Here is a 16,973-nt window from a genome sequence, read left to right as displayed (position 1 = left end):
TAAATCAGCTCAAACATTCCATTTGTATTTTTAAAAGGAGACGCGAGGAAATGAAACTATGTAAACATGGCCAAGGTGGACAAACTTGGAATGTTCAACTGCAATTGAACATTTCCTGCCCATTACCGTTACATTACCTGCCCATAAGAATATAAAATGAGTTTCAAGGGATCAGCTACAGTCCTCATGCAGGGGGAAAATGCTTCTGCTTTACCCTGAGAAAGGTTAAGGTTAGTACTCTTAAAGAAAAGGCTGTTGATACAATTCATATTCATGACCATCCTAGTATAAGTACCGATGAGATACATGAAGCGCTGGGAGAGTCCCCCAGCCTGTGGCTTCTTTGGCACTGGCACACTGTGGTTTAGGTAGTTTCCTTGCCACTGTAACCCTAAGAGATTCTCAGAAATCACATGGAAATGATAATGCAGCCATAAGCTGTTTATAATATGTTCCAACTAATCTTTACAAAGCTATAAAAAGGATTATGAAGATCCCCAAGCCAGACTTGTTTTCATCTCACCTGTTCCATTTTCCTCACCGGTCTATTCTTCCCCCCATCCCACCACATCCCTTGGACTATTGTTGAGAAGACTCTAAAAATATAAAGTCTGTTGGTTTTTATCTCCATAAAAGGTTCTCTCAGTCCACTTTTGGGCTGATGTGGACCTATGAAGCTGCCTTATACTAAGTCAAACCATCAGCCCACCGAGCCCATTAAGGTTTACTCTAAATGTTGGTGGCTTTCCAGGGTTTTAGGCAGAGATTTTGCCCATCATCTGCTACCAGATCCTTATTTTAAAAAACTGGAGTTGCCGGGGATTGAACTTGGAAGCTTCTGCATTAAAGGCATGTGCTTTGAGCTATGGCCCAATGTAGGTGAGTTCAAACTTTTAGGAACTCTCCCAACTGCAAAAAAATAAAAAAATAAAAATTGACATCTGTCCACTTAAATATAGCAAAGGATTTTATCCACAGGAAACACGCGTAGTGTGTAGGAATTGTGTATATATAATACATCTACAGTTTGTCAGACAGCGATTAACTGATTATAGTTGATTTTTTAAAACATCTGTGGACATTCCCATATGACCTATTAGGTTCCATTAGTAATTTTACCAACTAGTAAATGTTTTATATTTTCAAATGTGAAAATCAGGTATGGTTTAATGTTACAGGCAGTAATCCCTCTCTGCACAATAGGAGCATAAATAGCACGGTACCTCCATAACAGCTGTTCCACTATTCCAATTTACAGTACATCTGCCCTCTTTGTAAACGTATTTAAGCCTATTTAATCTTCTCTAATATTAATTAGTAAAAACCTAGTCTAAGAAACTGAACTGTCTGATAGCAAATGGAAATGTACGTTATCATGCAAGTTTGCACTCTCTTTGGATCAAGACAAAATAAATATCAAGAAATTTAATAATTTACTGATCCACATTCATTACTGCTTAATGCTGAAGGCTGTTTTAACATAGATACAGCATTGATAAAAAGTGTTATTAATATTCCCTATTTCAAATTACAAAATTAAATATAAAAATATAGCTCAAGGCCTTTAGAGGGGAGACATACATTTCAGTGGATTGCATAATAATATTTTGTGCCTAAATATAAACTTCATTTTGAAGCCTTTCTAACACTTATAGTCTGGTGTCTTGAAAGAAAAGCTCTGTCATTGTTGCCTGTATCTAGTGGTTTGTGACTGTGTGTGTTATTTTTGGGTTTGTTTTACAACCTCCTATTATTATGAACACAATGCACTTTGGAATTTTAAGCATACTGACCAAGAAGTCCTATTGAACTCAGCAAGGCTTATTTCCAATAAAACATGCACAGAAGTGCACTGCAAGCTACAAATTCTGCAACCCTAAAAACTACCATAATCTTGCTTTCTTTTCCTTGAGCAGTAGACACACATACTAGTTTCATATTGCTCTTGTTCCCAAGTGGCTTATGGTGTGAAGGGCTATTGGAGGAGGAAGCCTGTTCGAGAAATACAAGTTTCAACCCTACAGAGTATGTGGAGCTATTTGTTAATAAGTTATCTATACAGGATTTTACACAAAGATAAAGCTGTGTTTGCACATTTATTTTAGGTTTGCGACACACTATGACATTCTGTAACTTTCAGTTACTTTGCAGAATTATCCTAAAAGTTGAATAGATGTTAGAGCAGCAGGTACTGCTGTTTTAACCTCGAAATGTTTATACGTCAAAGTACTTAACCTCAGAATATTTATAAAGCAAAAGTTGCTTGCTATCTTGTCACCGAAGCCTTCCTTTCAAATTCTGTGTACAGCCTTGTCCATGTTGTTAGCCAGATTCCACATGATAAGCTGTAGGCCAGAGTGCACACATCCATAGCATGTTTTTTGTTTATTAAATGATATGTCCTACATTTTAGAGCAGCTATAGATATGGGGACGATAGGATATACAAGTGCTGTTTTCTTGCATCTCTGTATCATTCAAAACAGAATGTCCATATCCTCAACTCTCATTGTCCTCAGAAAACATGAATCCTTGAATTTCCTTGTGTGTCTCTGAGAAGTGAAGGTGAGGGAATTATGAAACGGAAGAATGCGGCACTCGCACTTCCTGTGCCCCTTACAGTTATGTCCAAGGGTGCTTATGTGGTGTGATCTTGTGCATGCCTGCTGAGGAATTAAGTCCCATTGAGTTCAATGAGACTTACTCCCAGATAAGTATGTATAGGATTGCAGCCTTAATTTTGGGGTGATGGGTTTAGTCATGCAGGACAACTATGACCTCCTGGAACTGAAAGCTGGCACATATTTGGATATGACTTGAACAAATTAAGTAATGTGAGCAGGAGTTCCATCAAAACACGCTGGCATCTGTGGTCCTGTGGAAAGTGGTTACATCATATTCTGATCACACCAGTGCTTTCCACAGGGATGAAATCACAAAGAACTATGTGGAGCTGACTCTGGTTGTTGTCATGTTCCCTGACTTGGTAATGGTATAAGTGGCCATTTGGCCATCTGTTCTCTTCCATTGCATAGATATAGCATTTCATAACAGCATTTCAGGAGCAGCCATCAGTACTACACACTATTAGTTCATACCCTGCCTCAGCATAGGGAGAGACTGAGCACACGATAGCCTGTAAAAGGGTTCAGATTGCTTATGCAGTCACAATTTTGCCAGATTCTGCCTTGTCTATTAGGCTTTGGGTGCCCATGCCAATTGAGACTGAAACTATATTTTTAGTGATACAGGGCAGCAGGTACAAATGCATCTGTCACAATGAAGATACCATGTCTCCTTGTAATGATTATTTATCCACATGTTGTGACATCGCCATGTTGAGCACTTCCCCAAGCCCATCAGCCAGGGATGTGCAGAGACAGCAGAAAACAAACAACATTAAGACACCACAGATGTTATAGGAGATATTGAGAAAATATGTTTTTGTGGCAGCCCCGTGTCATCAGATGATTTTTCAGACTCCAAATGGCATCCTAAACATACTCTCTGGGGTGCAGCTCTGGACATACGTGTTTTGCACTACTCACGTAAGACTTAATGGGATAAAAAGTTGAGTGTGAGCTAATGAGGCTGCTTATTGTAACTCAGGGTGCTTACCTGGTTACCGATGAAACTAAATATAGTAACTAACATACTATAGGAACGCAGGATATTGTATAACATCACAGAACAAGGGAAGGAAACATGTTTTACATAAACCATTTGGTTGCATCACAGGGAGAATTGCTTGATGGAACTCCGGATTACATGTCAGGTCTTGATGACATGACAGACTCCGACTCCTGCCTGTCCCGAAAGAAGATCAAGAAGACAGAAAGTGGCATGTACGCATGTGACTTATGTGACAAGACATTCCAGAAAAGCAGTTCCCTTCTGCGACACAAATATGAGCACACAGGTACGAATGGCTATGGCGTGTAGAGACAAGCTTTCTTGCATGTGGTACTTTTCATAATATTTAATGAGTACACTTGTGCAACATAAGATGCAACATATGCTTAAGGCATTAAACAAGGAAGAAATTGTGTGCTTTGTTTAGTTCAGTATGACTCCCCCCCCCCACTTCTTCACATGTTAATTTTGTACTCTTTTGTTTGTACAGTTCCTATCATCCCTGACCACTGGTCCTGCTAGCAAAGGTTGATGGGAGTTGTAGTCCAAAAACAGCTGGAGACCCAAGTTTGGGAAACCCCGTGTTAGACAGTCTGCCCATAAACATCTATGTAAGGGGGTGGGGGACTAGCAATAGCTAAATCTCTTGCACCTGTGATTAAACACCTATATTGCTATTTAAAGGCCTGATCAAAATAGATTAAAGCTTATCTTTTGGCCTGCCTCTCTAAAAATGTATATATGAGAATTAATACACATGAAAGTGCTAGTCCAGTTGAACCAAGAGGGAACCTGAGTTTGTACAGTGCTTTGCGTATATACATACTGATGATCTGTACAGTGAAGTGGAGCATCGTCACAGAATTTTTGGTCTGGAAATGCCTGAAGCTTATCTACACCTTCTTTACACGCTTAACAAGTTATCCTTTTATCAGTCAGATGGCAGTGTACTGTAAGAGAGGTTGCTTATCTTCTACAGTTCTTCTTCAGGTCTGTTCCTCATAGTATGGCTGCAATTAAGGTAAAAGGTAAAGGGATCCCTGACCATTAGGTCCAGTCGTGGCCAATTCTGGGGTTGCGGCGCTCATCTCGCTTTATTGGCCGAGGGAGCCAGCGTACAGCTTCCGGGTCATGTAGCCAGCATGACTAAGCCACTTCTGGCGAACCAGAGCAGCGCATGGAAACGCCGTTTACCTTCCCCCTTGCACTTTGACCCTGAAACAGAGTAGTTGCTGCACAAAGCCATTTCCAAATGGCATTCTTGTGATGGCTATATTGCAAGAAGCAGACCTTAAAATCTGCATTTAGTATAGAGCGCTCTTCTCATTGTAAAAAGTGATGAGGGCATTATTAACCTCTTAGAATAAAAGGTTATCTGCCTTCAAAATTGTGCCCAGGTGGTGGAGTCTTCCAAAGGGCCCACAGGGCATTTGCATCTTGCAACAAACACTGGAGGGAGGCTTAGGCTCGATCTTCTTCTTTGAAAGCTACACTCCTTAAAGAGCCAACACTCTGGTGTGCAGGTGGGCATCTTTTTGCCTTCTGGCCTCTCTCCTGGTGCGCTGCCTTGGGCTGGCAAGGTAGATCGAAAGGTACTCACTTACTGAGCTGCAGGGAAGAACCTCTGAAGACCAAAGCTCCGACTCTGCAGACTCTGATGATGTGCGAACTGGTCCAGGGGACTTCTGCCTGTAAGCAGAAAGATAAGAATTTAAGGGCCCTGTGCTTTTTATATAAAAGAAGAAGAAACAGTTCAGTGAGCCCCATCTTACCTTATAGAGTACAAAAATTAAAAGCTATTTATATTAGACATGGAAAATTATCCAGAGATTAGTAATTTAGGGTAAAAAAGTACCTGAAAAAGACTGAAACTTGAATCTCCTTTTAGGAAAATCAGATCTAGTCAAGCTCTAGCTCATTTTCTATATAGGTAATTTAACACAAATACTGTTGCCTTCCCTTTTTAAGTATTTGTTGTCTTCTCTTCCAGTACACATGTCTAGCTCACACACACATGTGCATGAACCCAAACAGTAAGATGGTTCCTAACAATAGTTCATCTCTTAATTGTTTTCCTAGTCTTGGATCTGTGACAAGGATAGTGGGAATGGGAATCATTCACATCTATTTAATAAGCAGAATAAATGGTAAATTTCAATAGATCTTCTTTTATGCCTTCCAGCATGCTCTTTGCTTTTTATGCATTTATAAATCACATTCATTACAAAATCTGGGAAATTTGCTTTCACTTCAAATTTATAAACAAAGTTTGTGTGTGTGTGTGTGTGTGTGTATAAATTTTTCAAATCCTTTAAAAACTCTTCCCCTAATAGTCCTTCACTTTGTAATAGTGAATACACTCCAGAATACAGGGCAGCCTGCTTCATGAGTGGCAGGTGCTTCTGGTCTTTCCTGCATCACTTACCCAATGGATTAAATCCTCCATCCCTAATTGCCATGCACACTTTTACCAACAGAGGCAAGTGTGTATGACAAACGGCTGATTAGCAGTCAGTCACCAAACAGGACAGAATCATAAAAAGGGCATATAATTTGTCACAGTCTGGTCACCTGTGTTCTGAACTGACAATGTCCTAACACCTGGGGTGTGGTGTGGGGAATGAGGCAAAGGGTGACTCTACCCTTGTATTTTGTTTCTGTTTGTTTATATGTAATAAGAACACTGAGACCCCCCCCCGGGTATTAGGGCAGTATATAAATTCAATAAATAATAATAATAAAATTGTCTGCCAACATGGAAAGCATGTATGAGGGACATGCACTGTAACACTAGTCAACTGATGGAGAATAATGATTGCCACATTAATTGTGGAGTTGGCCTAACTGTGCCCATGATTTACTGTATCTTTCAATATTTCCTAGTTCAAAATCCTAACTAAGCCTAAACAAGAATAATGAAGAAATATCCAAAACATCTTGTATTAAAACAACACTGTTTACTCCCGTTTGATTGCTGTGTCTTTTAAAAGACACAAAATCTTTCACTTGAGTCTTTTGAAACTGAGGAATAAAAGGTCTTCCACAACATTAGTACTCTTTCCTTGCCTCTTTAAGCTAAATCCTATGCAGAAAATAAAAAGGAAGTTAAAATACTCATGGGATTTGGGTGCGGGGAAATAAAGTAGCATTTTGGACCACCAGCTTGCTTGGTTCATTGGTGTGCATATTCCTTACGTTGCATTACTCAGATGCAATTGTTTGTATGGCTGAAGAGGAGGAAAAGCTTTGCAGGCTTTACATCCCTGCACCTTTCCTCTCCTGAATGATTTTATTGCAGCCATCTGCAAATATTATGGTTTGCTACACTACTACCGTAAACCTCTTATGTTAGAGCTGGCCTTCTCATATACTGGGATCTGGACATATGGTTGAATCCCGTAAAGTCGGTGGTCCATAAGCTCCACAGTCATAGGCTGACAATTGAAAGGCTGGAAATTTGACAAGCCAGGCACCTTGATTTGCAAAAAAGCAGATCATATGCTTTGATTTTAAACAAGCAAGGAAGACTTTATGTGCAATGCTGTAATATTCCTTTCCTCCTGACCGTTATCTATTTTATATCTCTGTGAGATTCTGCCTCAAGTTTTAGCACAAATAAAAGTGTTTGAAGAGAAGAATCACTCCCACAATAGAACTGCCTAGTCCCAGAGTTAAGAGATTTGGATTTAAGTTTCCTTCATCTCTGACACGTTTGTTTTGTTAACTTCAGCAAAAGCAGTCTTCATATAGCAGGAAACATCAGGATCTAGTTTTATCCTAACTTTAGTCAGAGTAGTAAAAGGCCATTTAATCAGATTACAAATGCAATCCTATGCATGTCTACTCAGTTCTACTGAATTAAATGGGACCTACCCTTAGGCAAGTGTTTATAGTATTGTGACCTTAATCTAATTTGGTGGAACAGCAGCACAGTAGTGGTAAGTTAAGGGGGAACACTTGCAAACTAACACGAGCCTGCCCTTCTTATTCCACTACCTGTCTTGCATATTTACGCAGCTAAAGTTTACTTCAAGAAAATGTAAAGGCCATTCGCCTTTTTCTTTTCCTTCTTTTCCTTCTTCTTCTTTGGCCTCTTTTGTAAATGTTAAGTGAATTGCAAATTAAACTGATAAAGTTATGGAAAAAGCCAGAGCGATGGAATGGCTGTCTCATCTATTAATATATATGAGAAATTTCACTCTGTGTTCGGGGCAAGACTCTCTGAACTGCAATTAACCTTTGCTTTCAGTGCCTGAATCATTATCCCTTCCTCATCTTTTTGGGGACAGTTAGTGCTTATCCTGTCTTTCTAGAGTAGCACAAATAATGGGCATAGATTTATAAGCCAAAGTGTTGATCTGTCTGAAGATGCAGTCCACACTTTTCTTCTTCTTTGTAGGTCAGCTGTTCTGGAATGGTCTGATGCTGTCGCCTTATAACCAGTTATATCATATACAGCTTTCACACAATGCAGTGAAGCTAATACTTATGCAGTGGCCCAGTTGACTAGCTCATGCCATACACTTCTATTTATCTGTGCTCTTCATATTCCCCTGTGATTTTAAAGTGATTTACCTCTCCTTGGTTCCTGACTACACTGAGGTCTCAAGCCCACTTTTTTGGCACAAGTTTTGTGACTTGGATTACACTACTTTAGAAAAGTGAAGCCATGTTGCTGCTGCTGCTGCTGTTCTTGTCATTCTTAAAAGGAGTTTGGAATTCACATGTTAGATATACTATAACAGAAATCTAAGCCCTGTGTACTGTATCCAACCATCTGAGATGCTTCCTGCAAAAAAGCCCATTCTGTCATAGTCTTATGCCGGTAGTATGTGGCCAAATGAGCTAGGAGAAAGTATTGAAAGGCCAGCAGCATTTCAAAGTCCTTATGCTACCTGTTGGATGAGCACCACTGGGGAAAACGAAACAGAAGTTAGGTTTGGTAGTTAATTCTGATTTCTGTCAGGGCAAGATATTTTAATTCTCAAAGAGTCCCATTTGATAAGGGCCATTGGTAATGGGCCATTGGTAGTGGCCAGGAGACTGCTTAAGTCTCCTACAGCCTATCACTCAATAGTAACCCTTGGGGGCCAAACAGAAGTGCTTAGATGTAAAACACTGTCTTTCAAATAATTATTTGATAGTTACTAGACTAAAATATTTTTTATTAACTCTGCTATCCAGATTAGTAACGCGTTGGATGCCAGCAACCTAAAATTGGAAATTTAAGCAACCAGCAGCTTACAATGACTCCTTGTCTGATCTCCTGAATTGATTCCTTGTTGCCATATGAGAACGTGGAGTGACTAAACCGTATAGCATGAACCAGTGTGGCGATGTGGATATAATATTGGGTTTGGACCGTAGGATTTGGTAATGGATCTGGGTTCCAATTTCTGCTTTGCCATAAAGCTCACTGGGTGGCTTGGGCCAGTCATCATCATCATCATCATCATCATCATCATCATTATTTAGCCTAGCTTAACTCACAGAGTTGATATACGGACAATCTGCTTAGAAAGATGGCAGGGGAAAGGGTTTGGGAGAAAGTTCATAGCAGCCTTGGTCCTCCGACTGCTACACACTTTCCCCCAAACCCTTTCTCCCTTCATCTTTCTAAACAGTTGTCCTTATATCAACTCTGGGAGCTTCCAGGCAGCTGTGCTCAGAAGACGGTTAAGGAAGGGGTTGAGAAAGAGGAGGAAGCATGGTGACAGCAAGTTGGTGGCATGGAGTGACCATTCATTCTCCAGTTAAAAAAAATTTTGTAGTGACAAAAGATTCCTATGTGTGGAGTTCCCAACACCCAATGGACGTTTCATTTTTAGTTTTCCACAGCAAATTCCTTTGGCACAAATTCACACCCACACCCCGCAGTAAAGATATGCAGGAATTTTTGCATATTGGACAAATTAATATTTTCATAGGCATGCCTAGGAGTCCTGTGGCCTTGTTACCTTGGTTAATGATATGCTCCATTTCATCATTCACAAGAAACGACGAGAGCTTTCATGGTGGCGTCCTCCCTTTAATTCTTCTTTTCTTTCCAACTGCATGTTTTATTAAGACTTCTTTTTATATATAATTTTTGTAGATTTTATGCTGAGGCAAGCACTACTTTTGTTTCCAGATTGATTCGGTAAACTAAATATTGTTCTCAAGCTTTAGCAGCAAATCAGCCCTCTTTTGCTGCTCTTCTGAATTCCTAGCTCACAAGTTTTCCTTATTTAGAGCTTGATTCATAAAAAAAATTACATGCTGTTTATAGATAATTTTCTATCACTCGACTCAGATATGAGGATTACTTTTTATACTTAAATAATATGCAGTTTCTTGGAGTAAATTCAAAGCTCATGAAATTTGCACTAGAAATGGTAGTCTTTCTTCTTTGTAACAACAGAGCAAGTGTGGTATTTGCAATTACGCCAAATTGCATTTATAACGCACCTTTGACCGCCTCACTACACTCTGCCCATTAATCCAGCTCCACCGGGACTACTTCTAACATCCAAACCCCTAAGTGGCTTCAATCAGCTGCCTTTAAAAAATCAAACCGCTGCCAGATGATTCCTTATGTACCTTCCAAGTCTGGAATTTCTTTGCAAACACACTCCTCAGTCCCCAAACCTACTTACTGTTATATCACTGGAATAACAAAATTTATCACTTTTCAAAACACATGGTTTGCCCATATCTAAGCCCAAAAAGCCTGCATCTTTGGGCTGTTACATGTTTTTTATATGTAGCAATGAAATTGTAAACCTTTGGGTGTGTAGCTGTGTATAAAATGATTAGATATAATTATTTTTCATTGCAAATCCTAAGAGAGTCAGGATGTGGGATAAAAGCACAGTGCAAATACACACACACACACACACACACACACACAAATATTTGTGTAAGATATCTTTAAACATATAATAATAATTAATTGTATTTATATATCACCCCCATTGGTGCTTTTCCGATCGTAATACAACAATGAAACAACCTTTACTCTATCAAATAATGAGTTTTAGCAAGGGGATAAAGAAGGAGAATGAGAAGATTTGTTAACAGAATCAATACCAGGCCTCCTGACGAAAACATCAGGACAATTTAAAGCTTTGCTCTGTTGTAGACCATGTGACGTTGCTGTATACTTGTAGTGAAGAACCATGTATGTATTTTAATCATCGTTTAAGTTGTCTTACATAACTCATAAATAATTTCACATGTTAATCTCACCCAGGGTCATTTCAAAGGCATCTCTCCATCAATGAGACGGAATTGTCAAATCAGCCAATGAGATCAGGGCTGGATTCTATTCAGTGGCCTAAAAAGGGGGAGGGGGAGATGCAGGGAGATAAAAGCACAGAATCACTTCATAAGGCTGGGACAAATTTAGAGGCTAAACAGCAAATTGAACCCAAAACGGAGCATGCATTTTTTTGCCATTAAAGAATACATGCTGGTTTGAAATATAAGAAAAAAACAAATAAACAACAAATAACAGAGCAATCTGAAGAGGAGCCAGAGGGACGCAGAGCGCCGAAATCCTCTGCTCCATCCGCAGCCCTGCCAGCTCCTGCTAGCCAGATCAGTAGGTGGAGGGGGATTTATTTATTTGTTTTTATTTTTTGTTGCACCAGCACAGCTCGAGACTGGCACAGCCCAGGAGCCCACACTGGGCATGTCTCCTGCAAATGGATTGACTTAGGCTCCAGCAGATTCCTGTCCAGCCCTTCTCTGCCCTCACCCCAGAACAGAAGCTTCTCAACTGCCTGCAGTCCTGATGGGCACAGTGGGGGTTTCTGTGGCAAAGCCCTTTCCCCTCCACCCAGCAGTGAGCCCAGTGCAGGGACACCTCCTGCTAATCTTAATTCTCTCCAGCAGCACTGATCTGGGGGTTAGGACTGGGCTCTAAATCTCTTTGTGGCTTGTTCACGAAGAAAAGTAAAGGCACCAGGCACTAAACTTCTGAAGAACCTATCTATCTACCTTCATAGGGGGTTCAATCATTTTTTAAAAAAACACTGAAATAATATCACAATCTATAGCTTTGTATGTTTAAGTCATTTCAGTAATAAAGCAAAACACCCTGCTCTGTTTTATCTGTTTTCAAGCGGAGGCTGGATAGGGATGTCAAGGGAGGGCTTTACCAGAAGCTGTATTTCAGGTACAGGAGAGAATGACATGGATGACCTTTGCAATGCCATCTTTCTGTGGCTATTATCACATCACTGACCTGATCAAACTATGCCTGAATAATTGTCTTGAGAGCAAAGGAATCTCATACTTTCTGAGATATTTTTCAGTTCTTGTCTGATTCCCTTTCTGTTATGAACACAGTTGCCATTGGAGGCATTCTTTATTCTTTGCCTTGTCAGATCCTGTTCTCTAGCATCTAGTCATCTGGCATTTACCACCATATGCTTGCAAAGTAATTAGGAGTGTTTTCCTATAGTTTATTATAGTGTTAGGGGTGGGGGGTGGTATCCAATGGTGTCCCTTTGCTTGTGGAAGGATTTTTAAACCTGTGGAGTTGGGTTTTTTTGTAAGTAGAAGGGGAAGAAGGTGACTGTTAACTAATCCCCCCATCTGCTCAAGAAAGTTGGGGGACCACAGCAGCACTGAAGGTGGCACAGGGGGTGGGGGCTGCAGGATAAAGGGAGGAATTTATGAAAACTGTCTTCCTTCTCCTTTCCATTAACAGAAGCCTCAGTGGAGGAAAAGAAGTCTCTCATGAGCAGAGGAACCCAACCGCTTGAATATAACCCCTTATTTTCCTCTAAAATGTGACATGGTTTCCCTCCCCCCTTTTCTCTCTCTTTCATCTGAGGGAGTCCACCTGAGGTCAGTTAACATGACTGATTTTCCTGCTCATGTTATGACTTTTATGTGGATAAAAGTCACTGTTCTTATCACATGCCCAGGGATTCTCAGCTGCCTTTTCAACAAAACTGAGATAATCGTGCATTGTGCTTTCCCAGTGGATGAGTGCAGCTGGCATAAAGTTCACATGGAATAGAGATTTGGGACTATCTGCTTCATGTGAGCTCCCTGATCGTGTGATAGTAGTGCCATACCTTTAACAAAGTTTATGAGGAGCAGCTGAAATAACATTAGAGCTCTTCTTCAGCTTAGCTGTTTAGCAAATCAAAAACAAGAAGAGGGAATCAAACAAGTTACCTGCAACTTTGATCTGAGTGTATCAGTGGCTTTCAAAGAATAACTCTAACTGCATTGCCAAGCAACAGATCCTGACTGAAACATTTGAGGTGAACTGGGACACTTGCCATTTGAAAGTAGACCACAGTGCAAGGAATCAAATTTTGATTTAATTAAATTTAAAGTTAATCTTAACCCTGTGTTTCAGTTACAATACCCACCCTGCCCAAGGTGGCTAACAACATAAAAAAGCAAACAAAAATGTTTTAAAAGTCTGTGTTCTAAGTGGCTCAGATTTGGTCCAAATTGCAGTTTACAGATATTTAAACAAATTTTATTTTTTTAAAGAAAACAAACACGAACATTGAATATAGCTTAAAAAAACCCATTGCATTACATTCACAGCAGCAGGAGCACAGTATCTGTTTGCTCTTCCCCAAAAGGACCTCATATACAGCTAGGGTTCTGCAACTCAATAATAAAACTACATAATGACTGGGGGGAAGTTCAAACTGTACCTCAGCCCCAAACATGTCAGCTGGCTGCTGGCTAGTCACTACTTGTAAATCTCAGTTCTCAATCCCACATCTGCAGCGTGGGGGTCATAAGTGCCAACCTTACAGGGTGATTGTAATTCTTGTGAATACCTGTGAAGTGTTTGGAATGCTTATCATTACCAAAATACTGGAGAAAGAGTATATTCCAGGGATATGATAGCATTCCAACTCCCTTCATGTATACTTGCACACTGAGTCTCCCTCTTGCACATAGGTATGTCCTGGAGCACTGAGCAATCCTGGTAACTGCCATGCACATTTGCAAAACACCACAGCTAAATTATGCAAGCAATGCCACATTCTTTGTTTCCTACTCAAATGACTTTGTCCACCTATGGCTCAGAAGTGGGCACTTTTGAGTTTTGCCAGCTATTGAAGTGCGACTTTAAGATCAGTTTTTTAATACAAACCCCGCCCCCGCCCCATTTGGATGTAGACTTTGCCCTGAAGTTTACAATATGGCTTGTGTTTTCCTTCTCATGATCTCCCTTCTCCTAGTTCCATGCTGTGCTATCTATTCTTATTATGAATCTCAGCTCATAGCAGTTGGGGGAGAAAGCCATTGACTGAGCTGGTTTGCTGCAGTGGGTGAGCCAGGCATGTGAAACGGCCAGCACAGACTGGATTTAGCCCAGACTTGGGTTTTGGCCTTCCGCCACGAGTCCACGTTTAGGGGTGGTTTGTGTTGGAATGCCAAAGCCTGCACATTCCAACTGCATGCCAGGGGATGCCATGACCACCTTGGCATGAATTTATGCTGCTGGAAACAGCATAGGCTGGGATTTTTCTAGGCCTACCAGTAGTTTGAACCCCCGTGCAGACATGCATGGGGGGAATCGTGGGAAAGGGTTGTGATTATGCCTGCCAATGCCATTCTCCCTGCCCACTGAAAGTCCACTCTTGTCTGCATAGGAGAGCATGCACAGGCAGACTCCCAGAGTGTGTGCAGGTCAAAATGATGGGATCTATGTACCAAAAACCACAATATATTTAGGTTGTGTGGTTTGTGTTAAGACATAAGGCACGGCGGCCCCTGTGACTACATAATGCCCAGTATGTAAACATCAGGCATGCTGAAGAAGCAGAACTATTATTTTAGTTAATTACCTGCTCTTCACCTGAAAGTCTGAAGGCAGGCTACAAGCATTTAAACCACAACATTCAAAGCAGTTATAAAAAACAGCAATTGCAAAAAAAAGCAATCACAAAACAGATAATATAAAGGTAAAGAGGTGTGCCTTTTTTTTTTTAAGGCACCACCTAGTGTAATTTTGGTTTGGCTTTGTGCATTTCAATTCCACCTTTCTTCTCTCATGGACCCCAAGGTGGTTCCCAGGTGCTTGCCCATCCAGAAACTAACCAGACCCGGACCTGCTTAGCTTCAACAAAGTGGTCACCTTATGTGTCTTCACACCCTACCCCAGAGCCATTCCCATGAATCAGTTGGCTGGTGTTCATGACATCACCAGTGACAAGTGACACGCTCGCCTGCATAAGTTGGTGCAGTTATGAAACTTAAATTTTAAATATTGTGTCATACATTTCTAGGTTTTGCCCAGTCCTATCAGGCTGACAAGCTTTTTTTGGAAGGGGGGGTCAGCTCTATTTTGGAATGAAGCTTTTAAGTATGGCAGTTATGGAAGGTGTCAAAGACATTCCAGAGCTATTTGTGGCCTCGAATCAACCAGATGTGTTTAGGCTTGGTACGGGTGTCAAGTTTCAGACATTGGATTTGAAACTGCTTGAAATACCAGTGGAAATAATGGTGTCATGCAGCAGCAGGGAACTTCAGCATTCAGTGAATGGCTGACAACTCGCAGAGAACTTCTCCCAAAATTACCAGTGAGGAACAATTCTGCTCATGTAGCAAATCTCAGTAGCTGCTGATAGGGAACTAAATCTTTCTCTCACTAAAGTTTAATGGGAATTTTTCCTGACTAAGGGCTTCAACATTGAGATCTTAGAAATGTAGTTCTTTCGGTCCTCACAATTAGTTTCTGTGCATGTGGTCAGTGAGGCAGTGATTTCTCTGCTATGTAATTCAGCAGCAACACTCCCCTTCACATTGTCTCATGTCTTTATTAATATTTGTAATACCTTTGATTATTGAGTTCATCCATTTTGAGCAGTTCAAACAGAAAGCTCCAAAGAACTGACTATTTCATTTTTGACACATTTGAGACCCTGGAGCCTCTTGGGACTGGAAGGCATTTCAAGGATAATCTAATCTAGTATCTCTCAGAATTTACCATAGTTAAACCAGTATATAAAAGGCTTTGTGCTTGCCACAGTGTTTCAGAAAACTATTCATAATTATCAAAAAGCTGGGAGTGCAACATTTTCCAAGGAGAGCTCAACCATGGAAGTGTCATTAGTTCACTTAGTGTGGGTTTCTTCAAGGGTTACCCATCCAGGTTCTTCATGACATGGGGGTAGCACCCCTGGTATTTAGTGATACCAAGTCAGATGGTTTCGGATGACTTGTGTGATGGAGGAAAGGATAGAAGCTTGAGTAAAAAAGAGGATAATTCACTGTTCCCATACTAGGATTTCCATTTAATTGTAAAAACCGGCCATGCTCATATAAATGCTCAACTTAGATTAGCTTCCCCCACCCAAACCAATAATATTGACTGATAATTGATTGATAAATAAACTATCATATTAAAATAAAATAATATTGACTGGCTGATTGATTGATAAAATTCTTTATTTAGAAAGTTGCTACAATTAATTTAGGTGCAGTTTTCCTATGTTTTCAGGGTATTTCGGAAAACAAGGGCTTTCCAGAGTTTGACTGAGGCTTAACATTCAGAAATTCCTGAAAGCTGATATTGTTAAAGCCGAATAATTTTCTTGATATGAGGCATGGAGAAACCCCTAAAATCACGAGCTACGTGATGAAACAGAACTGGAGAAAGTGAATCATTAAGTAACCGTAACCTTGTTTATAGTCAGATGCCCTTAATTCAATAAAGGACAAAAAAGAAGCACAAAACGTAAGTGGGAGAGTCTGTAGAATTGTAAATAAATAGGATATTTATCAAACTTTATTGCAGGCACCAGCTGCTCTTCGACATGGCCAGTTTTCTACTGATACTCCATGTTACTTTTTCTTTATTGTCCTCAGGTTGAAAAAAGCAATATACAGAATACATCAGAAAGTGAAAGCTATTAAAAATAGAGCTCTTGTTTGTTTGGGAGCTTTTCATGCAAGCAATTTTTTCTACTATTAATGCACAATTGTTACACTGCTACTGCAGGAAATATAGAACTCTCCCCTCAAGAGTATCAGTTGTATCCAACTTATACACAGAGTAGACACATTAAAATCAATGTATTTGATTAACTTAATTCCATTAATTTCAACAGCTCTTGTCTGAGTGAGTTAAATACAACCCTAATTTATTTGAGAGTATCCCACCCCCTCCAAAATCTTTATTTTTACTCCTTAGAATCTTGGTGTCCCAAGATATTCTCATGAAGCCGATTAGAAAAAGTAAATGTACCGAAGCCTATCTGGAATCCCTACTCTTACACAGCCCCATAATGCAAGGTTTATCCCCCTCCACTTTTTAAATTTAGGCAGTGCACACCTCTCCCCTGGGTACATTTCCACCCCCACACTGTGCAT

General features: G+C 40.2%; 1 protein-coding gene across 4 annotated transcripts in view; it reads left to right on the top strand.

Annotated features, from left to right (window-relative positions):
- The window catches only part of ZEB2 (zinc finger E-box binding homeobox 2), a 163,553-nt gene that overhangs the window by 143,883 nt on the left and 2,697 nt on the right, over nt 1-16,973 (top strand). For 3 of the 4 annotated variants that reach the window (XM_053405981.1, XM_053405973.1, XM_053405991.1), the window contains exon 8: nt 3,738-3,918. The exons of the other annotated variant lie outside the window; for it this stretch is intronic. In XM_053405981.1, coding sequence (XP_053261956.1) covers nt 3,738-3,918 — 181 coding nt within the window. The remainder of the gene's footprint in view (nt 1-3,737; nt 3,919-16,973) is intronic. 4 annotated transcript variants of the gene reach the window in all.

The sequence above is a fragment of the Podarcis raffonei genome, chromosome 1 (genome assembly GCF_027172205.1).
Source record: "Podarcis raffonei isolate rPodRaf1 chromosome 1, rPodRaf1.pri, whole genome shotgun sequence".
Taxonomy (NCBI): domain Eukaryota; kingdom Metazoa; phylum Chordata; class Lepidosauria; order Squamata; family Lacertidae; genus Podarcis; species Podarcis raffonei.
Note: the sequence above shows the minus strand (reverse complement) of the source record. Positions and strands in the feature narration are given on the sequence as shown.